Raw genomic sequence first — 24,464 nt, 5'->3', positions numbered from 1 at the left:
AGGACTGATTAGGGACAGTCAACAAGGCTCTGTGAGTGGAAAATCATGTCTCACAAATTTGATTTTGAAGGGGTAACCAAGAAAGTAGAAGAGGGCAGTTCAATTGATATTGTCTACATGGACTTCAGCAAGATCCTTGGCAAGGTACCACATGGTAGGTTGTTGCATAAGGTTAAATCTCACGGGATCCAGGGTGAGGTAGCCAAATGGATACAAAATTGGCTTGATGACAGAAGCCAGAGGGTGGTTGTGGAGGGTTATTTTTCAAACTGGAGACCTGGGACTAGCGGTGTGCCTGAGGGATTGGTGCTGGGTCCACCGGTATTTGTCATTTATATTAATGATTTGGATGAGAATGTAAGAGGCATGGTTAGTAGGTTTGCAGATGACACCAAGATTAGTGACATTGTGGACAGTGAAGAAGGTTATCTTGGATTGCAACTGGATCTTGATCAATTGGGCCAGTGGGCTGGCAAATGGCAGATGGAGTTTAATTTAGGTAAATGTGAGGTGATGCATTTTGATAGATGAACCATGGTAGGACTGGGGAGAGTTACAAAACAAAGAGATCTAGGTGTACAGGTTCATAGCTCCTTGAAAGTGGAGCCACAAATGGACAGGATGGTGAAGAAGGCATTCAGCATGCTAAGTTTCACTGGTCAGAACGCTGAATACAGGAATTGGGACGTCTTGTTGAAGTTGTACAAGACATTGGTAAGGCCACACTTGAAATACTGTGTACAGTTCTGATCACCCTATTGTAGAAAGAATATTATTAAACCAGAAAGAGTGCAGAAGAGATTTACTAGAATGATACCAGGAATTGATAGTTTGAGTTGTAAGGAGAGGCTGGATAGAATGGGACTTTTTTCTCTGGAATGTAGGAAGCTGAGTGGTGATCTTATAGAGGGCTATAAAATAATGAGGGGCATTGATCAGTTAGAATATCTTTTTCCAAAGATGGGGGAGTCTAAAACTAGAGGGCACTGGCTTAAGATGAGAGGGGAGAGACCTAAAAGTGTCCAGAGGGGCATTTTTTTCACACAGAGAGTGGTGAGTGTCTGGAACAAGCTGCCAGAGGTAGTGGTAGAGGTGGGTACAATTTTGTCTTTTAAAAAGCGTTTAGACAATTACAAGGGTAAGATGGGTATACAGGGATTTGCGCCAAATGCGGGCAATTGGGACTAGCTTAGGGGTTTAAAAAAAAAGACCGACATGGACAAGTTGCTATAAACTCTATGGTTCTACGACTCTATATTTAAAATTTCTGACTTGAACATGTTAAATGACTGAATTTCCACAGCACTCTGGAATAGAGAATTCCAAAGATTCACCATCCTCTGAGTGAATAAATTACTCCTCATCTTACTCTTAATTAGCCTACCCCTTATTCTTAGAGTCTGTCTTCTGGTTCTAGACCCCTAAGTAGGGGAAACATCCAATCCATATCTACTCTGAATTTTGTAAGTTTCAAAGGATCATCAGTCATTCTTTGAAACTCTGGAATACAGTCTCTCCCCGTATCACAGTCCTACCATTCGAGGGATTCATCTGGTGAACCTCTATTGCACTTCCTTCGTAGCAAGTATATCTTTCCTTCAATAAGATCAAAATTATACACGATACTCAGGTGGAGTCTTACCAAGACTCTATACAACTGCAGCAAGACATCTTTACTCCTGCACTCAAATCTCCTTGTGATGAAGACCAATACACCATTTACATTTCTAATTGCTTGCTGCATCTTCATGTTAGCTTTCAGTGACTCATGAACAAGGAGACCCATTTTCTTTTGGACAGCAACACTTCCCAACATCTCACCATTTAAAAAATACTCTGCCTTTCTGTTTTTCCTACCAAAGCGAATAAATTCACACTTATTTACAATATATTACATTGACTATGTTCTTCACTTAATCTGCCCCCTTGAAGCCTCCTTGCATCCTTCTCATAACTTGCATTCCCACCTAATTTTATGTCATCATCAAATTTGGAAGTATTAACTTTGGTCTCCACATCCAAACCATTTATATAGAATGTGAACAGCTGTGGCCCCAGTGCTGTTCTTTGCAGCACCCCACTATTAATAGCCTGCTATCCTGAGAATGATCCATTTATTCCTACTTTCTGTTTTCTGCCTGTCAACGAATTTTCAAAAACCAATACCAGTATATTACTCTTAATCCTACATGCTCTAATTGTGTTTCTAATGTCCTGTATGGGACCTTATCAAAAGCCTGTACAGAGTATTATAGGTGTGATCTCACAAAAACATTTAAAAAATTACAGCAAGACATCCTCACTTTTATACAACAACACCCTTCTTGATATAAAGGCTAACATACTATTTGCCTTCCCAATTGGTTGTTGCACCTGCACGTTAACCTTCTGTGAGTTATATCCAAAGTACCTAACACCAACATTTACTAGTCTCTCTTGAATGTTCTGCTTTGCTATTCTTCCTACCGAAGTGAACAACCTCACATTTCTCCAAAGATACTCTATTCGTCACTTCTTTCCCTCTCACTTAACCTACCTACGCTCTGCAGCCTCTTTGCATCTTTACAGCTTAATTTCCTATCTACCTTTGTATGATCAGCAGTCTTGAATTCATTACTGTCAGTGCCCTCATCTAACTCAGAGCTGTAGATTGTAAATAGCTGAGGCTCCTGCATTGAGTCTGTGATGCCTCCCCACTTACCAATCTGCCAACTCGACAATGGTCCCTTTTGTTTCTGCCTTCTGCCCCTGAATCCATTCTCAATCCATGGCTCATATAGTATCCCATATTCATGGGCTTTAACATTGCATGGTAACCTTCTTTGCAACATTTTATTGAATGCTTTTCGAAAGTTTGGTTTTGTTTGATTTTGGAATCCTTAATCGCATTTTATGCATCATACAAAATAATGCCACATCACATATTAGCTACATTAATAATCACACCTACAAATTATATCTCATCCAAACACAAGATCACTTGGATGACCACAGAAGTCACATTCCCAGAAGATTAAAAGCCCACGAGGTGTGACTTATGCGCTGCATTTCTTAGAATATTTGACTTAAACCTGATGCAAAAATAACTGTATCAATTATAAATAATTGAGCAACCTTAGCTGGAGCAGTTCTTGTTTTAATCTTCACAGTCTTTTCAAATCTAACATTTCTCATAAGTGATCCTCCACATGACGCCTTATCCATTATTCTGTGCAGTAAAGCAAATGCTGATTTCACACTGAATTAGTTGAAAGGAGAAATGATGTCACAACCTCAGTGTGGGTTTAATTATATCTCTAATTCCTCGCTCTCAAGTTTCTTCGATTTGATAGCCAAGCTGGAGACAGAGCGCTCCTCCGGTACCTGAATCCCAGTTGCCTACAAACAACTTGAGCATTCTGCTCTGTCCAGCCATCATCACAGACAGTTCCCCACTGGCCACGGTAATACACCTCCAGTCGTCCTTCATGGCTACCCTTCCCTCCGACCAGGCGCACTGCACCATCTGAACAATACAAACAATGGACTAGAGTCAGGATATATGATACACTATGAAAAGATCAAAGTGTCTAGTTATTTATAAGTATAACATTATATAATCAAAAGCTAAAAGTATTACTTTAAATTGTAACAGTGCGTATTAGTTTAGGACAACTGTAGTATAACATGCTGAATGTTAAATTCTACAAATAAATTCACTCAATGCTGCTAATTATAAAACTGCAGTTTTCCCCTCCATGAAAGAAGATTTGTTGCAGTTTATGTATTTTATTAGCCCAGTCTAAGAGGTCTCCAAATGACCATTGGAAACAGATGTTGTATGCGCATGGGGGCTATCTGTTACATTCAAGAACTTTTATTACAGAGTGCTTGGACAGTTGATGTCCTGCATGTATTTGATTAACAAAACTGAAATTCATCTACTCCCGTCAACGGCAAGGCACTTCATATAAGCACACATGTGAATTGTTATAAATAACAACACTATATCCTGACAGGCAGAAAGCACCTCAACATTAATGCTTCCCAAATGCTGCTAGGGGCTTCCGCTTTCAGGTTCCTTACCAATAATCCTTACCAATTCCTTCTTTCAAAAGTGCAACATCCAGGAATGAAACAGAGTATGCAACACATCAAACTGAAATCCTCCAACTTTTTTTTGTAATCCTAAGTGCAGAAATTAAATGGATGCTGGGGCATAACTTTTCCTATTACCATGAGCATAAAACCTTATTACCACACCATAGTTACTAATTTTGTTCTTTATCTATTCCAGCTCACTAACTGGAATTAAGTTTTTTGACTGCTAGACTGTACTGTGCCCATTCACTGCTTTAACCGTAACTACAATCACATCGCTGATGTTAAAAATTGGTTAATTATCGGTACTTACCCCTAAGAGGATTGCAGGACACACCTGCATCTTCTTTATGCCCACAGTTATGTTTTCCCCACAAACTCTTTGGACACTGGTCTATAGAGAGCTCATTCCCTGTGCACTGCACGTCATCCAGTAATATCGGACCAGAACCTTCTCCAAAATAGGCCAGCTGCTGTGCTTTGGCTGGACTGCTGTGTGGTGGAACAAAATGGCAAATAAAATTAAAAACCTACCATGTTTCCACTATTATTCTTACCTGCTATCAGGTATCCTGAGGGAAACAGACATTGCCATGTCATCTCCACTTCTGCTGCTCTACAGTATAATCATACAACTTTTAATACAAACCTGGAGATTATTATGGCCTCTTTTGGATGTCAAATTAGCATAAAAGGAAGACTTTGGGATGGCAAAGAGCTACTCCAGAAACATCCTCCAGCTTGAGGCCAGAGGATCTATTGGTCAAATGGTAGATTTCAGAAATATCAAGCACAATAAAGCAGAACTTACATGGGAGTTCTAATGTGTCGGGCTGGGTCAGCACTCATGATTGTGAAATCTTAAACTCAGACAGACAAACCTTCAGAAGAAGAATATAAGCCAATAACTATATTTAATTGCAGAGATGGATTAAAAATAATCAAAACCATGAGTTACTTCGGGTTTCTTTTTGTATTCACTTAGAGAGTGGCATTGACCAAGGCCAATCACTAAGTTGTCCATGCTTCCCATCTCAGTCTGAAAGTATTGTGTGCCAACAAGAGGCTTAAAGAGCCACTGTGCCAGATTTTACTGCTACCCGCCTGCTATCCTGCTAGATCGGCAGTGGTGTAGTACCATTTAATGTCTTTCATTGGGGGCATCTCTGCAGGTATTGTGAGAATCTGGAAGGACACTCACGAATTACACGGGATTTCAGTCAAAAACATCTAGAGAAAAGAACTAACATTAAAAACTTGGAATATCTTTCCAGAAATCAACATTTTATTACATACATAGCACCTCCAAAAAAAAAGTCAATAAGCTTAGGTCTGAAAGGTCTATAAATGATATAAGGTATCTTGCAGATTTGTTTGCTGCCATCAAGTGGCCTTATTGATATTAAGGTCGGATAACTAAGAGATTTTACCAGTGTTAAACCATTACCAAGTCTTCTCATGTTAAATCATTCGCTGATCCTGCTCTATTAATCTTTTTTTCTTTAGAGGAACTCTACTTGTCCAGGTGAAAAGAATACTGAAGCTTTGCTAAAGAAAAAGAAATTCTTATTCATCCACTAGACTACATCAGATTTATGTGTAGCATAACAGTTGGTTGGAATGTTACACAGGACTGAAGAGCAGGAGTAGACCATTTGGCCCTTCAAGCCTGCTCCGCCATTCAATAAGATCATGGCTGATCTTGTGGTGGTCTCAGTTCCACATTCCTGTGTTTCCCCCAAAAACACTTGACTCCTTGACTATCAAAAACCTGTTTAACTCTGCTGTGAAAGAAATCAATAACCCAGCCTCCACAGGGGAAGAGAATTTCACAAACTGAAGGCCTTTGTAGAGGAAAAAGCTCCTTATCACAGTCTTAAGAGGGAAATCTCTTGCTCTTAAACTGTGTCACCTAGTTCTACTCTCCCCAAGTAGTGGAAATATCCTCTGCCTGCTGTATACCCCGTCGAGTGCCCTCAGGATTTTATATGTCTCAAGAAGATCACCTCTCATTCCTCTAAACTTCTTAGACAATAATATATCAGTTTGCTTCAGACAGCACGATGAACCAGAATATCAAATATTTGAATGGGTTTGGCAACATCTGTGGAGGGAGAAGCAAAGTTAATTTATCATTCTGAAAAAAGATCATTACACTGAAACATAAATCTGAGCTGCTTTTTATGTGCCTTGTCAGCCGAATCTTTGGCCAACACGCCACCTTCCACCCACCCCTCAGCTCTCACAATAACACAGGGAGTCGCTGGGCACCAAGACTGGCAGTCTGCCCACCATATTTAAATAAATAATTACAGGTCCGTTAGGAATAATATGCTGCCCACGCCACAAAAAGGCCAGGAAAAAAATCCTTTTTAAAGGGGGCAGGCTGTTCCGAAAGCTCATTTTAAAAACTTGATGAGCCGCCAGACTTTGAGAGAAAAAGGCATGAAGGGGTAAGAGGGAAAGAATTGTATCAAAGGGACCCCCATCCTCCTGAGTGGGATTGCTGCTGCGAGTCCTGTATCTACTGTACTCCCTGTTCCGGTAGTAACCAGAATTAAATAAGAAGGTGGAAAGACTCGCCTGATGTCATCTGGATTTGGATTGACTAATGCCCCTCAAATTGGGGAGTGAGAGGAATCAAAGTCAACTATAGTAGAAACAGGTAAGCTGTTCCTGCTAGATTTCCATTCATTTTCCATTGCATAAACCTCCTGAAATGTCACCAGCCACAGGTGATGTAGATGCCAGAATACTGAAGGAAAGTGAGGGGGAGATAGCACAGGCACTAATTTTAATTTTACAAGAGTTGAACTTGGAAGTGTTCAAGAATGGGAGAAAGTAGTCAGCTGAGACATTTATCAACTTGTCAGGTTTGATTGGGCATGAGGTGAACTTCTGGAAACAGAATATAGGATGAAATTAGCTAATTTGGTAGATTCTGCACGGATTTGTAAAGGGCAGCTGCACTTGATTTGTTTTAATTGAACTTTTTGAGGCAATTAAAGTGGTAGCTATTGAGTGTTAGAGTGTGAAAAGCAGTGGTGAGCAGCCCGCAGCCAGGGGACCACATACAACTCATCAGAATTCTGAGTGCAACAGAAACAGAAAATGCTGGAAAATCGCAGCAGGTCTGACAGCATATGTGGAGAGAGAATAGAGTTAATGTTTTGAGTCTGGATGACCCACAGGGTCATCTGGCAGATGCTGTCAGACCTACTGAGATTTTCCAGCATTTTCTGATTTTGTTTCAGATTCCAGCATCCGCAGACTTTTGCTTTTACCTTAGGATTCTGAGTGTGGCCCATGAGACGTTTTGTTTACCATTGCCCAAACGCAGGATTGCCACATTCGGCTGGCTTCTATCCACATAGTTTTTTTCTCTACCAGTGTGACTCAAGCGATATGCAGGTAAAGCAAGGACAAGTGCATTGAGATGCGTGCTGACTGCCATGCGCTCCTTCTGCGCCCAAAGTGTAAACATTGATTTTGTTTTTACCATTTGTAGTTTGTTAATATATAAGTGATTAAACATTTTCTGTAACTCGTTATGAAATATCCGGCATGTATCCAATCTTATTGAGAGGATTATGGTTAGTGCATATATCTGCTTTCAATCATTGAGGCGAAGAAAGGCTACTCATGAGCCCACTCAACAGCCTAGGCTGCCTATCAAAGACCAAAGAACAATACAGCACAGGAACAGGCCCTTCAGCTTTCCAAGCGTGCACCGATCATGTGTTCCTAACTAGAGCATCCCTTTGTATTCTATTCCCAGTTTGTTCATGTGGCTATCTAGATAAGTCTTAAATGATCCTTGCATCTCTGCCTCAACCACCTTGCTTGGTGCACTCCAGGCCCCCAACCACCCTCTGTGTAAAAGACGTCCCCCACATATCTGTATTGAACCTCCCCCCCACCCCTTACCTTGAAGTTGTAACCCCTTGTGTTTGTCATTTCTGACCTGGGAAAAACCTTTCAACTGTTCACCCTATCTGTGCCCTTCATAATTTTATAAACTTCTATGGGGTCACCCCTCATCCTCTGTATTTCCGGGGAGAACAACCCTACTTTACTCAATCTCACCTCATAGCTAAGACCCTCCATACCAGGCAACATCCTGGTAAACCTTTTCTGCACTCTCTCCAAAGCTTCCACGTCCTCTCCAAAGCCTCCACGTCACTGGCTGATAATAAAACTCAGGGAATAAACACTGGGCGAGAGATAAAACAAGCTGCTGATTCCCAATCACCCTCTTTGCAATATCACAGAAAATCAAAATCTACCCCAGGCTATGTGCAGATAAAGGGCATGTGTGAGTTTTTGGAAGGAGTTTGTTAAATTGTTACATAAGAGACTTAAAGCTGGAATTTCCTGTGGAGCCTGATTTTTTTAAAGAAGTTAAATGTAAAGAGAGAGTGCTCCTTGGGGAGTGCTCAGAGACAGAGCTACTTTTTTGCCTTTAGGAAATATTGCTCCAAGAATCATTAACTTCCATTCAAAACAGATGGAAAAGTGAAAAGATAAAACAATATTTTCCTGAATGGCAATTCACTACAATTGCTTATTCTGTTAAAAAAAATATTCAGCTGACGCAAGGGAAATAGAATTCCGCCACTACCTCAATGATCGTTATTCATGTGTGTTTTAAAGAGAAACTGCTCAGCATTAAACATACATTTTGTTAAATTTTACTGCCTTTTGTAAGAGTGCCCCCTTTGCCCCATTAGGAATTCATTAAGCTGTGAACTATTAATATTCTTTTCTCCAGTACCAGACTGGAATCTTTGGGTGAAGGACAGCTCTACATCTCATTCCACCACTCATATTCCCTTCTGCTGCCCGATTGGTTCCGATTTGTTATCCTCTTGATTATTTGCATAAACCTTGGTTCAGCAGAACAGGGCTCTGTGAATCTCCCCACCACCAACACACCCACCCTACCAGAGATAGAAATATCTGCGACCATGTGCAGTGCTCCCTTTATAGCAGGCCAGTTGAGGACAGCTAAAACTCACCACAGAAAAGAGGGCAGATTCAAATTAGTCACAGTTGAATGCTGAATTCCTAACACTCTGCGTTAATAATTCAGAATCGTCTGTTTCAACAATCATTAGTTAAACAAACTCCCCGAGTCTTCTGACATTGTTTGGGGGAATATAAGTGTCATGGGAACAAGGAGCTGCAGTCGGCAGCTGATATGCAGACACACAGTTCCTATATTACACCTTGCTGGTTGCTGCGAACGCACCAGCAATAGTCCGGGTGGCCAGCATTTAGAGAAATAAATTATGGGACATTCTAACTGAGAGCATGTGGGAGTGGGAATGGAGGGGCGGTGACAGCAGCGTGGGCAGGGAGGAAGGTGTTGGGAAAGTGGGGTCCCACCACACTGAGAGAAAGAACTTGCAAGAGAAAGATCTATCGGTTCCTCTTTCCCTGCACATTTTCTCGTCTCCTTGTAGTGGCTCTCCTGGTAGAGTTCCTTCATCCAGGTGATGAGGAAGAGGGGTCATTGTAGTTTGGCCCAGGGCCAGAATAAGAACAGCCTGAGCAGCAAGAGGTAGTGAGGCCTCAGGATATTGATGACCATAAGTAAATTGCAGATGCTGCATCTATCTACAGATGAGCAAAAAGCAATGCCGAAACTGCCTTAGGATGTCCTAAAGTGTGGTCGCTCACATCTGTTAGCTTCTCTTTGAGGACTTGCAACCGCAAGGACTTGAAGGCAATCCAATTCGGATGACATTAAAGGACACCACTACCTTAAACCTCTATCAGTGGCTCCTTCTAGGGCTCCAACAGTGACCTGTGAAGGTGGCATCTCTTAGTCAGTGATACACAAGAGCATCCGAGGGGTGACAGATGTCCTGTTCATAATAGCACATCAATGTGTCCAATTTTGCCTCGATTTTGAAAGCCAGCCAGCAAGAGCATTGGATTTTGTAGCAATTTCATGTCTCTGGTAAGTGCAAGGGGCTATTGATTGCTCAAACATGGCCTTGAGAGCTCCCTAGCAACAGGCAGTAACATTCATCCAGAGTAAAAGTTTCCACTCTTTAACGTGCAGCTGATACACGATCGCAGAAGACAAATCCTGTATGTTTATGATCAGTTCTCAATGAGCTGAGTACAACAGCTGCATTCTGACCCACTCCCAGGTGCCACATGTTTTTGAAGGACATCAGCAATTGCTCGGCTGGCTCCTTGAGCATGAAAGATACCCAAGAAGCTGATGACATCAGTTTGTTGTCTGCAGAATGCTACTGATGAGAGCTACAATGCTGCACATACCTACACAACTGAGGAGGTGAACCTTCACAACTGAGGAGATGAGAGGTTTTCTAAAGGTGGGATTCAGATGTTTGGAAAATAAGGCTGGACTCACCAATACTCACCACTGAGAATATCCCAGAACACCATTGTCTGCTGCAGCCTACACAACCTCACACAACTAAGTAGGAGGAATCCTGGCTGAGGAAGGTATGGAAGACCGAGGTGTCTTCAATGAGGACGGGGAAGGGGACAGTGCTGATGAGGGCTATGATGTCATTGAGGTACATGCAGAGGCCATAGCAGGGGTACAATGTGACTGACACGCCCATGACAATCTGATAGCTAACAGATTCCAGGCAAAATAAGCTATCGAAACATTTCCTTAAATCGTTGGTTTTCTAACCTCTGCTGATTGGTAGGCCCCAGTTCCTTTTGATTGCAGACGTTATACCTTGTTCTAACGTTCCTTGATTTCTGACAACTGAGTTAAATTACACGACTTACCCTCTGCACTGCTGCTGGTTTGATGCTTTGCATGTGCCAAACTGTGCTGATGTAGAGAATCCTGGTGCTAAATGCACACATCTGAACCTGCACAACACTCCATTCTCCCATCACCTCGGGCAGCTGCAGTTAGAGTTGAAATTTTTCCCATGTCCTCACAAAGTCCATATGCATGGCAAGTTGGAAGCAATATCTAATCTAAAGTCACCAAGAATTAACTCATGTCACCCTCAAAGTTGCTCCAAAAGGTGGGCAAACCTGGCAGAGAGCATGTTCTAGCAGAATCTTTGGTCTGGAATGGCGCAGCAAGCCATTCAGTTCAAGGGCAAGTAAGCATGGGTAACAAATTCCTCAGCCCAGGAATCATCCTAGCGAATCTACTCTGAACTGCTGGCAATACAATATGTCTGGCTTGAAGTAAGGTGACCAAAGCTGTACACAGTACTTCAGGTGTTCTCACATCAATACCCTGTATAGATGTAGCAAGATTTCTCTGCTTTTATACTCAACCCCCTTTCAATAAATATCAACATTCATTTACCTTTCTAATTAATTGCTATTCCTGCATGCTAACTTATTGCAATTCATGAAAAGAGACACCAAAATCCCTCTGATTGCAGATCTGACAGTTTCCCTCCATTTAACTAATATTCTATTCTTCTGCCAATGTCATCCTTTGCTGGGTTTTGAAAATGTTCCCAATCTTCTGGCCTGCCACTAATCTTGACAGCCTTTTCTTTAAATTTGATGCCACCCTGAGCTGCTTCAGTTAGTCACAAATGGTGCATTCTACTGGTCAAGTCTTTCTTCCTCTATATAGAATATAGTTTTCTTGGAATGTCTCTGAAATCCAAACTCCTGAGCAGAGGCAATCCTGGTTTTGTGTGTGTGTGTGTGTGTGTGTGTGTGTGTTTGGTTGGTGGGGGGGTGGGGGTTGCTCAGCTGCCCTGCATCCACTGGATGAAATACCTGCCACCTCTTTAAATATCACACATTTCAGAATTTGATGAGCAATCTCCTGTTGTGTTTTCATAGGGATTATATGTTCCCTACTATGAAAACCACACTCCTTAGAAGCTTAAAATTGATCCTTGATTATGCTGAGGGCATGTTAAACAGAGTCTCAGATTGTTCAAACACGTTTTCCTGGAGACTGCATGCATCTGAAGATTGAGTGATGGCTAAAATATAAGTGTTTGTTACAATATGACTGTTTTCCAGAGTAAGTGGGGGAGTGGATTGATTTCAAAAAGAAATTGGCCTAGCTGTAGACCTTAAAAAAACATGCAACAGAAGTTTTGATTTATTACGTTGCAGGGGTTGCACTGCACATGGTGTAAGGTTCCTACAGTATGGATCAGGTTTTGATCCAAGGCGTAAGACCGTGGTTGCTTCATTTCCCTATGGGAGGGAGAATTGGAAAGACGATGTAGAAAATGTAGATGTAGATGTGTTGACTATGAGGAGAGGCTGAATAAACCAGGATTGTTTTCACTGGAAAGACTGAGGGGAGACCTGATAGAGGGCGACAAAATTATGGGAGGCATAGACAGGGTAGATAGTCTGAGGCTTTTTGCAAGGATGGAAGAGTCAATTACAAGGGGCACAGTTCAATTTGAGAGGAGGAAAGTTTAAGGGAGATGTGGGGGGGTTAGTTTTCATGCAGAGAGTAGTAATTGCTAGAACATGCTGCCAAAGGAGGTCGTGGAAGCAGGCACATCAGCAATATTTAAGAGGCACCAGGATAGGTACACGAATAAGGAAGGAACAGAGATATACGGGTCCAAGTAAGGGCAGAAGTTTTTTTTGTAGTTTAGTTAAGGCATGGGCTTGGAGGGCCGAATTGCCTGTACCTGTTCTGTATTTTTCTTTGTTTTTTCACTTTGTTCTTTGTAAAAACATTGCCACTATCCCTTTAAGCAACACAGAATATAAGCATCAGAACGCAGAAGGGGAGAAAGCTCATGATTGATGCCCTTCACCGAAGTTCAAATGCTGCCAACAGAAATAAAGAGCTAAATATTGAAGTTTCATTTCACATAAAATGTAACATCATTGATCTAAAATTATTCATTTCTTTTGCACAGTATTACATATGATATACATCACAGTACAGGTAATTCAACCCAACCAACCCATGCCTGTGTTAATGCTTCCCGCTACCATCTTCCCTCTTTTCTCATCTAAATCTATCATCATAATCATCTATTCCCTTTTCTATCAAATGCTTGTCTAGCTTCCCCTTAAATGCATTTCTATTCATTTTCTTCAACCATAATCCCTGTGGCAATAAATTCCACATTGTCAATATACTTTGGATGTAGACGTTTCTTCTGAATTCCCTGTTGAATTCCTTTGTGACTACTTTATATTGATGGCCTCCAGAACAGGAAACATTCTCTAGCTGCTTAATCAAAACCTTTCATAATTTTAAAGACATCTATTACTCTTCTTTTTTCAAGAGAAAAGAGACTCATGACGCTTTCCTGATATACCTCCATACATTTCTGGTTGCATCCTTTTAAATCTTCGCTGTATCTTCTCCACTGCCTCCATATCCTTTTCATAATATGGAAACCAGAACTGTGCACAATATTCTAAGTGAGGTCAAACTATGTTTTGATACATATATAGCATAATTTCCCTACATTTTAATTCTATCCTCCTAGTCTAGTGCTTTGTTTGCTTTTGTGATGGGCTTACAGAGCTGAGGAGTAAAATTTAGAATCATAGAGTGAAGAAGAGGCCCTTTGGCCCATCGTGTTTGAACCAACACACGATAAACATCTGAACACCTAATCCCATTTACCAGCACTTGGCCCATAGTCCTGAATGTTATAATGTACCAACTGCTCATCCAGGTTCTTTCTAAAGGATGTAAGGCAAATCGCCTCTACCACCCTCCCAGCCAGCACATTCCAGATTGTCACCACGCTCTAGGTAATAGGTTTAATGATTGGTGTATTTGTAGTCCAAGATCATTTTGTTCTATTCCCTTGAGCTGGACTTCCAAGTAATATGTGACTTCCTTATACTCAATGCTAAAATGCACCACCTCACATTGATTTGTATTGAACTTCATTTGCTAATTGTTCATGCCACATATTCATTAATGTCCCCCTGTAATGTGTTGCTTCTCTCCTCAGTATTGACTATCAGTTTCAGTTTAGTGTCATCTACAAATTTAAAAATTGCACTTTTGATTGCAAAGTCCAAATTGTTAAATGTAAATTGTGAACAGCAGTGGTTCCAATCCAAATCCTAGTAAAACACCACTTCCTATCTTCTGCAACTCCGAATAACTGCCTTTTACAATTGAAATCAACTAGCTATCTATTCTGCTGCTTGTCTCCTGACTCTGCATTCTTGAACCTTATTAAATCTGTCTATTATGGAGCGCCTTTTGAAAATCCAGACAAATTAAATGTTACCAGTGTTTGCTTTCCAGCTTTGGGTGACTGTCTGTGTGGAGTTTTCACATTCTCCCTATGTCTGTGTGGGTTTCCTCCCACAGTCCAAAGATGTGCAGGTTAGATTATTGGCCATGGCAAATTGCCCCTTACCACTGTTTGCTCTCCATCTTACCTCCTCAAAAAATTCGATAAGCTCCTTTTAAAATATGTGGATGCAAACCATCCACACCAGCGGCTTTGTTCTCTTTGAGATTTTTTAAAGTTTGTTTCACACATCCCCTTTTGTTATTTTAAATGCTCTTACCTCGTCACTCATCTCAGCATTCATTATTGTTCTATCTTTCTGGTAAACACTGAAGCGGAATAATTATTTAATATTTCCACCATCTCTCTAATCTTACCTGTAGTATTATCCTGTCTACCCCATAATGGTCCTATTTCCATTTCAGCCTTCCTTCTTTTATTTATGTGCCTGTTTGCAGTTGGCAGAGTGCTGATATTTCATAGAATCATACAATCCCATTTGGCCCATTGAGTCTGCACTGACAACAATCCCATCCAGCCCCTATCTCTATAACTTCATGTATTTATGTTGCTAGTCTGCCCGACACTAAGGGGCAATTTACCATGGCCAATCAACCTAATCCGGACATCTTTGGAGTGTGGAAAGAAACTGGAGGAAACCCACGCAGACACAGGGAGAATGTGCAAACTCCACACAGTAACCCAAAGCTGGAATTGAACCTGGGTTCCTGGTGCTGTGAGGCAGCAGTGCTAACCACTATGCCACCATGCCACCCATATTTGCATACATTTAAATAAATGAACTTCTGGTTTCAAGGCCTGTATAAAACCTTAATCAGTGGCTTCTAAAAAATGAAGCCCGAAGCTAAGTTTCAATTATACTGCGGTCCTACATTGTCTTTGGAAACCACACACAAAGTAAATTAAAGGAGAAAATTATACTTTTTTTTCAGTGAAAGAAGCACTTCAAATTAAAGTAATAAGAATAAACATATGTGCAGTGATCAATGTAATTTTTATCATGCCCATAATTTGCCATATGCTAAAACAAGTATTGGCACAGCAGAAATTCATTATTTACACATGTCTTCCCATTCATATTGCCAGTAAACCTTGACCCATGTTCAGTGCATGGTAAGTAAAAAAAAATCATCATTTTCAGCTTAGAAAGGAAAAAGTGTAAAAAAAAACTTTCTGGAAGTTTTTTTCTGACATATGAACATATGGATTAGAAGCAGGTGTAGGCCACTCGGCTCCTTGAACCTGTTTTACCATTCAATAAGATCATGGCTGATCTGATTGTAGCTTCAGTCCCACATTCTTACTTAACTCCATAATGTTTCACCCCCTTGTTGATCAAGAATCTATTGATTATTTCCTTTTGAGGAGGAGCATTTCAGAGACTCGTGACCCTGAGTGAAAAGATTTCTCCCCATCTCGAACTTAAAGGAACATTGTCTTATTTTTAAACAGTGATCAATATGGCTAGATTATCTTACAAGAGGAAACACCCTCTCCATTTCCCTCAATACCCCTCAAGATCTGAAAGGTTTCGATACAGTTGCCTCCTACTCTTCTAAACTTTAATGGATACGAATCTAATCTCTCCATCTTTTCCTCATAAGACAACCTGCCCATTCCTGGAATTAGTTTAGTGACCTTTCATAAATTACTACCAATGTATTTCCATCTTTCCTTAAATAAGACCAATACTGTACACAGTACTCCAAATATGGTCTCACCAATGTCCAGTACAACTGAAGAATGATCTCCCTACTCCTGTAATCAATTCCTAATTACTTGCTCTCCTAATGACTTGCTATACCTGCATGCAAGCCTTTTGTGATTCATGCATTAGGACAGCTAGATTACTCTTGGCCTCAGAGCTCTGCAATCTCTCGCCATTGAAATTATAAGCTTCTTTTTATTCTTCCTTCTAAAATAGACTATGGATGGAACTTTTGAAAAAAATGGCAAAGTGTCTGACTGAAAACTGATGTGTTTCTCTCCAGAAACATGGTCAAGTTTCCTTATCACTTGACTTCTGGCACTATGTCAAAAAGTAATCGGGGAGCATGGTTTGTGGCATCGCTCTGGCGAGGTGGGGCCTGATAGAACTGGCAAGACCAACTCCAGAGTGATCGGGTTCCCATCTTTAAAAAACTTTAAAAAATAGATTTCCTCCTACCTCCACCTCTCCACCCCCACAGCCATGAAGGACCCCCCCCCAGTCCCACAAGCTTCCATTCATGAAGGCTCACGCCCACCCCCACCACAGAAATATCAGGGGGCACTCACCTCCCTCTTCCCCCACCATGCTATCATTGGCAGGTACCCATCTCCCCGCTCCCCCACCACACATAAGGGGAACCCCCCCAATCGAGGAGTGTTATCCCCTGACAGTGACCCAGCAGTGCCTACCTCAGTGCCCACTTCAGTGTCCACTGGCACTCATCCCTGGGAACAGTGCCAGGGCAATGCCCAGCCTTGACACTCAACTCCTAGGGCCTCCAGGCACCTCTGCACTCTTGGCGTGGTTATCTCAACTGGCTTTCGTTTTCAAAAGCTAATAGTGATGCGTGCCAGAAGCAGCATTCCATGGGGCAGCACGCTATGACATGAAGCTCTTTAATTATATTTAAATTGGTACAAATTGATGCAAACCCTTTCTGTGAGCTTGATTATGTGACCGGGTTCAGGAAGATCTCAAACTGAGTTCTCATTGACACAAGTCATAAGAACATAAGAAATAGGAGCAGGAGTAGGCCATCTAGCCCTTCGAGCCTGCCCCGCCATTCAATAAGATCATGGCTGATCTGTCGTGGCTCAGTTCCACATTCCCGCCCTCTCCCCATAACCCTTAATCCCCTCGCTTATCAAAAACCCATCAACCCGTGTCTTAAAAATATTTAGCGAGGCAGCCTCCACCACTTCAACGGGCAGAGAATTCCAGAGATTCACCACCCTTTGAGTGAAGAAGTTCCTCCTCAACTCCGTTCTAAACCGCCCCCCCTTTATCTTGAGGCTGTGCCCCCTAGTCCTACTGTCCTTTCTGAGCGGGAAGAGTCTCTCCATCTATATCCTATCCATCCCATTCATCATCTTATACGTCTCAATGAGATTTCCCCTCATTCTTCTAAACTCTAACGAGTACAAGCCTAGTTTATTCAGCCTCTCCTCATAGTTCAACCCCCTCAACTCCGGAATCAGCCTAGTAAACTTCCTCTGCATGGCCTTATTACAAGATTTAGCAGCCATGGCAAATGGGCCTGCTAAATCCCGTCCAATATCACGTGCTCACGTTATATACTATTTGCCATAATTTTGCCCTTTCACTTAACCTGTATCTCTTTATCCTCCTTAGGTTCATTTTCCTACTTTACTTTCCTACCTATTTCTGTATCATCAGCAAATTTAGCAACTATACATTTACTTCCTTCATCCACTTACATAAATTATAAAAATCTGAGGTCCCAGCAGCGATCCCAGTGGCACATCACTTGTTCACACCCTGCCAACCAGAAAAAGACCTATCTGTTTCCTATTAGCTAGCCAATCATCTATCCATGCCAATATGTTATCTCCTACATCATGAGCTTTTATTTTCCACAATAACCTTTGACCATGGTACCTTATCAAATGTCTTCTGGAAATCTAAGTACATTTTATCTACCGGTTCCCCTTTATCCACAGCACATTTGATTCGTTCAAAGACCTGCAGTAAATTGATAAAGCATGATTTCCCTTTCATAAAACTGTGTTGACTCTGCCTGATTGCTTTGAATTTTCCCTGCTATAGCATCTTTAATAATGGCTTCAAACATTTTCCTTATGGCCTATATCCCCAACGGGATTTAAACTTGGTGTAACAATTACATTAGCAAAACAGTACAATTATTTCAGAAAAATAACTGAGGACTGAGTAAAATTCCCAAAATCAAGGACAGTGGGTTAGATGCAACTCTATTATCTTTGGAATCTAGGGATAAATCCAACTGGCTCTAATGGGCTATTCATAAGAGTACTGTGTTAAACACATCACAATATGGGATATGGGCCAAATGTGGGCAATTGGGACTAGTTTAGTGGTTAAAAACCCGGGCGGCATGGACAAGTTGGACTGATGGGCCTGTTTCTATGCTGTGAATGGCTATGACTCTATGCTGTTCCCAGTACTCAAAGCTGTCTTTAATTGGGTCGCACTCCAGCTTAGTGCTGCTGATCTGAAAGTGGAAAGTTCTGAAGACTTATGAGACCGTTCAATGATCCAGCATCAATGCCTTGTGAGCATTGAATATACAACTTCTAATTTATCAAATCAAGGTCTTCTTTCCTCGAATCCAGTCCATAATCATGTGTCTTTCACTTTGAATTGTACACTCTCTACGGGTACCTGGAGGACAAATTCTTCCAGTTCATAATTTTAGCAAAAAACACCAACTTGCCTACAAAATTGTTAAGATTGCTCTCTGCTGGCTAACTTTGGTAGCGTTGTAAAGGTTTGATTTGTTCTGTGATTACCAGTATCCATGCCCCAAAAGAAGACACTTCTCAACATAATTATCAAACAAAATCAAAGCAACATTTCAGAAGCGATTTCCTGAGTGGATACAAAGAACTCCAATGTACACTTTTTCCTTCAAAGAACTGCAATAAATTGATAAAGCATGATTTCCCTTTCACAAAACCATGCTGACCCTGCCTGATTGCCTTGAATTTTCCCTGCCATAGCATCTTTAATAATGGCTTCTAACATTTTCCCTATGACAGATGTTAGGCTAACTGGCCTATATCCCTAACGAGAATTAAAATTGGTGTAACAATTACATTAGCAAATAGTACAATTATTTCAGAAAAATAACTGAGGACAGAGTAAAATTCCCAAAATCAAGGACTGGTCTAATGGACTACTCATAAGAGTACTATGTTAAACACATCACAATATGGAATATGTGCCAAATGTGGGCAATTGGGACTAGCTTAGTGGTAAAAACTGGACGAAATGAACAAGTTGGGCCAAAGTGCCTGTTTCCATGCTGTAAATATCTATCACTCTATGACTTTATAAGAGACTGTGGGATTGTATATTTGGATAGCATTGTAAATTAACTGAGTAAGATATCTGCCGAAATCTTGTTGCCGCTCATGCCAGCAGGATCTTATCGTCCTGCCAACAGAGCACCCATGCTGCGGATTTCCCATTGAATGAGGGGTGCATTCAATGGGAAGCCCTGTTGACAATGATGGGAACACAGTAAAAAGTCTGACAACACCAGGTTTTAGTCCACCTGACGAAGGGGCTACCCGAAAGCTTGCGAGTATATTATCAAATAAATAGGTTGGACTAAAACCTGGTGTTGTCAGACTTTTTACTGTGTTTACGCCAGTCCAACGCCGGCATCCCCACATCATGACAATGATGGGACCATAAGATCCTATTGGTAGTAAGCAGTGTGCCACCTCTCACCACTGGGAAACATGCCACACAAAGGGAGAAAAATCCTGCCCATCGTGTGAGGTAAAACTCCCAGAAAAGCAGCTGCTACAAACATTAAACATGCCTTCAACTATACTTTATACAGAAGCACAATAAAGCCTTATCAATTATCTACTTAAAGCTTCACTTTAGACAGAATATCATTACTCTTGGAGTATGTAGAAGACTTTTCACATATAGGAACTTCTTTATTTCAATCTTGAAAAAGAACAGCAAAACGTTGGGCTCAATGTTTATCTTCAACTGACAGAGTGGGTGACCTGCCTGTTACAGAATTCACTCAAATTTCATTCCATTAATTTCAAACAGACAGGTTCTACAAAAGCCACAGCAAAAACAACTTGCCTTTGTATGGTGTGTTATTGTAATAAAAGTGTTCAAAGATGCTTTACCAGACAAAAACCAACAATGAGCCATGGAAAGAAATAGTGGGACAAGTATCCAAAAGTTTTGCCAGCAAGCTATGTCTTATGCAGTTAATTTACAGGAGATGGAGAAGTAGAGAGGGAGACAAGATTAGTGAGGGACTCCACAGATTAGAGCCATGGCAGTTGACAGGAACAAAATTGCCCATGTTCCTCAATAATGAGAAAAAAAATGCTCATTCTCAAAGGACCATTGTCCGACATTGATTATTGTGCACAGTGAGAAATCTCGCAACATCACGTTAAAGTCCAACAAGTTTATATGGAATCATGAGCTTTCATCATGCTGCTCCTTCAACAGATGTGGTGTTGTGCATGGTGAAGATATAGCAGATTTATACCATTCGGCCCATCGAGTCTGCTCCACCATTCAATCACGGCTGATAAGTTTCTCGACCCTATTCTCAACACCTTTTCCCTGTAACCTTTTATCCCTTTACCAATCAAAAACCTAGCTATCTCTGTCTTAAATGCACTCAATGACCTGGCCTCCACAGCCTTCTGTGGCAACTAACTCCAAGGGTTCTGCTCGTGGGTACAGTCAAATCATCTGTTTTACCTGCAACACTACAGGGAGATAGAGCAGAGAAAGGCATGCTGCTCACAGAGAGAGGTGGAGGGTGGAGAAGGGCTATCAGCAGAAATCTATATCTGCCCCAGGTCTTCAGGAAGATTTCTCTTACTTCAACCTCTGAGAAATAGTGGGTGGAATTTTCCAGCCCTGACACCAGAAGGCATCATCATCGACAGGACGGGAGAATTTGGACAGCCATTAAAATTCAGCAGTTCTTTATCTTTGCCAAGAGAGCAGGTGTCCCTGTGGGCCAGAGTGGCTGGGATCTTAACACTATTCACACAGGATTTTCCCATCCCGCTTCAGTGAATTGAGATTTGGCTGGCTGCCAAATTCTCCGATCTCGCTGTAGCAGCAGCATGGCGTGGATGGGCGGTAAGATTGCTCCCAGTGTGGTTGATTGCACACACTTCCAAAATGCAGACACATTTTATAACTGCAAAGGTTACTGCTCACTAAGCGTGCAGTTGGCATGTGATCATTCCCAGCATACTAAGTATGATACCTTTATGCTGCACCCATCCACTGTATCCTCCAACACAAAGTACTTCCACAATCTCTACAGAAAGAGAGACAAAAGCACCTCACATAAACGTTGAATAGTGGTCCATTTAACCAAATATGTTTACCAACATTTAACCTGTGTTTAAGAGAGGGGGATAACAAGACATAGGAGGTCCAGCAGCAAATCAACCTTAAACACTGGCAGATGTCCCGGTCTGTGCACACTGCCTGGTTTCGGCATATGCAAAAGATACCTGTGCTATTGCTTCTTCTAATATGACAATGAATGCACACCATACTGGAAGTCATCATACTTTTTAACCTTGTAGTGCCGAAATCTGAGGAAGTATGGGGACAAATTATGTGGGCACTATCTCAGCTGGTGCTACTCAATTTTAAACAAATTTCCTCTAACCTATATCAAAAATAAAGAATACAACTATCAAGTCGGAATGGAAAATATTTAGCGTCAAGATGTTTTTGAATTTGATGACAAAAACATTATCATAGATAAGTTATAAGCCCTATTGTGAGCAATATCTGGGAGATCAAGGGAGTTTAAAAGAATTGAAATTGTGTAAAATAGTCCAACAAAGCCTTAAGTGTTAAGAAATGGCTCTCCTTAAATTGCAGCTCCAATAAATCTGTGTTACTGTAACTGGAGATTACTTCCAGTGCAAGTGGACACCGGAAAAGCCACAGCCATGAAAGTTAGTACAGTTACTTTTACGTAACCATCTGTTAGATAGATTGGCATGTGCTAAAATGGGTAAGAAAGCCTTCTGTTTTTGGTTTCAGCTAAAGGAACAAAACATCTCAACAGCACCGATGGTTCAGCTGGTTAAGGGAATAAGCATCTGGGTCAGGAAGAACAGTGGGGTCCAAAGCTTGATAAGAAGAACATGGGAAGCTTGGAGCAGGAGGAAGTCATTCAATCCCTCACACCATTAAATTTGATTTAGGCTGATCTGCCCCTCAAATCCCTTTCCCTGGCTTTGATCATATCCCTTGATACTCTTATCTAACAGAAGTCCGTCAATCTCAATTATGAAAATATCAATTAAACCAGCATCAAAAGGGTTTTTGGAGAGATTTCCAGATTTCTATTCTGCTCTGTGTGTCGAAGTGATCTGGATTTCACTACGGAATGACCTAGCTCCCAGATAGTCCACCCCACCTTAACTGTGGGTTCTCCAGAAGAAATCTCTCAATTTCAACCTATTAAATCTGTTTTTTAAGCAATTTTAAATACATCATTTAGATCACTCCTCAATCTTAATAAACCCACGGGAATAAAAACCAAGTTTATGCAACTCAACCTCGTAAATAACCTTTCAGTTCCCAGTCTGTGCTACAACTAGTTGATCTCAGTTGGGGTGCTGGTAAGGCAGACGTGTCCAACACGTAGATTGTGAGCCAAATCTTTCCCATTAGCGCCTTTAATCCAGTCTTACAGTCTCTGTCGGCTCTTCACTGCTTTACAAATTAATAGAAACATGCAAATCCAATTTTAGCTTCAGCCACTTCTTGGGCCTGCTGCCACATTAATATTTTAACAGATGTTTCATTTGCCCAAATAGAAATAGAAAAACGTAGCTTAAAACTGGAACAAACAAATGACCGGGGAGATGGTGAGGAGCTTTCATTGAGGTTCTACCTTTAATGCAACCCCAGTTACGGTGAAGAAGGCATTAGTTATAGCAAATATTGTAATTTACAAGGAAGCTTTGTTTAGAGTAAGATTGGCTCTAGAAAAATATACATTAATTGTGCCTTCAATTACACTGAAAGGAATGGCTTTAGAGTTCACATTTCGACGGATCGACCCAGGGATAACTAGATAACGGATGTCAGAGTGGTTCCAGATGGACTGCAGTGTATGTGTAAGGGTGACTCAAGACAGACAAGCATGACAGCTGACATCCTGGTAGAGGTAGCTACAAGCAGCAGCAGAGGGCAGACTTATTGCACCAATCAGTCAAGTAGCCTGAGAGGTTTCAAGGACTAAGGGTGGAACTTGCCAGCTTCAAGCTGAAAGAATAAGAATTGTAGGATGGGACAATGAAAAAAAAGTGGGGGTAAGGTTTGACTTTTTGTTAAAAGAAGTCTGATTTTATAAGTGTGACATCTCCCATTTTTTGCATATGAGATTTTGCTCTACTGTAAGTGGACAATCCTACAATGTCTGTGCATTGGAGTTTAAATTTCCTGTGTTGGTGCATTTCAATATTCTGTGTTTGAATATTTCAGGATTTGCATTTTTGCACATCCCTGCAGCCCACTGGCTTTCAAACCTGTATCTGGAAAAAAGATTTGCATCCCCACAGCAGGAACACTGGAATTGACTTCAATATCCCCAAGCCAAGGATGTTTCGACCATCCCTGCTACTTGGGACCATGAGGCAATGACCTTTGCTGCAAGTACATTCACTGTCGAAGGCAGTTAATGAAGGGGATAATGAGGCGAAGGGGATAATAATAATCCTGTCCTCATTCGGTGGCCAAATGAATGTACTTGCAGCAGTGATGGTCAAACACAGAATATTGAAATGCACCAACACAGAAAATTTAACCTCCAATGCACAGACATTGTAGGATTGTCCACTTACAGTAAAGCACCTGTATACGCACAAAAGCAAAATTTCACATGCAAAAAATGGGAGATGTCATACTTATAAAATCAGACTTCTTTTGACAGAAAGTCAAACCTTACCCCTTACTGCCTTCGACAGTTAATGAACTCAAGTGAAATCACTGGATTTATACTTATAGAATGACCACTTAAGCAAAGATATCAGACTGAGCTGCATCAATTGTACCCAGGCAAAGAATCACAGCCATATGAAAGGGAGAAAGAAGGCCAACGGAAAGCAGAAAACTGTCTCAAGAAGGATGGAAAAGTGTTTAGATATTATCTATAATCAGTTATTCTTTAAATGAATTCATTAAATGCAGTCATAAGGATGGCTTTCAAAAGCTTTGCTTTCTATCTAAAATTGTAGATAATAGTTTTTTACTCATGGGCCCAAGACTTCCCCAGTGTGCTACCAGAATTAAATTCTTATTGCCAATGATGACACCTCTAAAATACATCATTGCAACGCCCAGATAACCTTTATAGATCTGCCAACAATAGGTTATGTGCTTAATGTAATTGATTTTGGAGT

At 41.1% G+C, this 24,464-nt stretch overlaps 1 protein-coding gene across 1 annotated transcript in view; it reads right to left on the bottom strand.

The window, feature by feature from the left end:
* Nucleotides 1-24,464, bottom strand: part of prss12 (serine protease 12) — a 130,830-nt gene that overhangs the window by 47,333 nt on the left and 59,033 nt on the right. The window contains exons 5-6 of the mRNA XM_080199217.1: nt 4,394-4,572; nt 3,364-3,505 (exon numbers count right to left, since the gene is read on the bottom strand). Of these exons, the coding sequence (XP_080055343.1) occupies nt 3,364-3,505; nt 4,394-4,572 (321 nt within the window). The remainder of the gene's footprint in view (nt 1-3,363; nt 3,506-4,393; nt 4,573-24,464) is intronic.

The sequence above is a fragment of the Carcharhinus amblyrhynchos genome, chromosome 1 (assembly GCF_965287045.1).
Source record: "Carcharhinus amblyrhynchos chromosome 1, sCarAmb.v2.hapA, whole genome shotgun sequence".
In the NCBI taxonomy this organism is placed as follows: Eukaryota; Metazoa; Chordata; class Chondrichthyes; order Carcharhiniformes; family Carcharhinidae; genus Carcharhinus; species Carcharhinus amblyrhynchos.
This window is presented reverse-complemented; position numbering and strand designations above follow the sequence as displayed.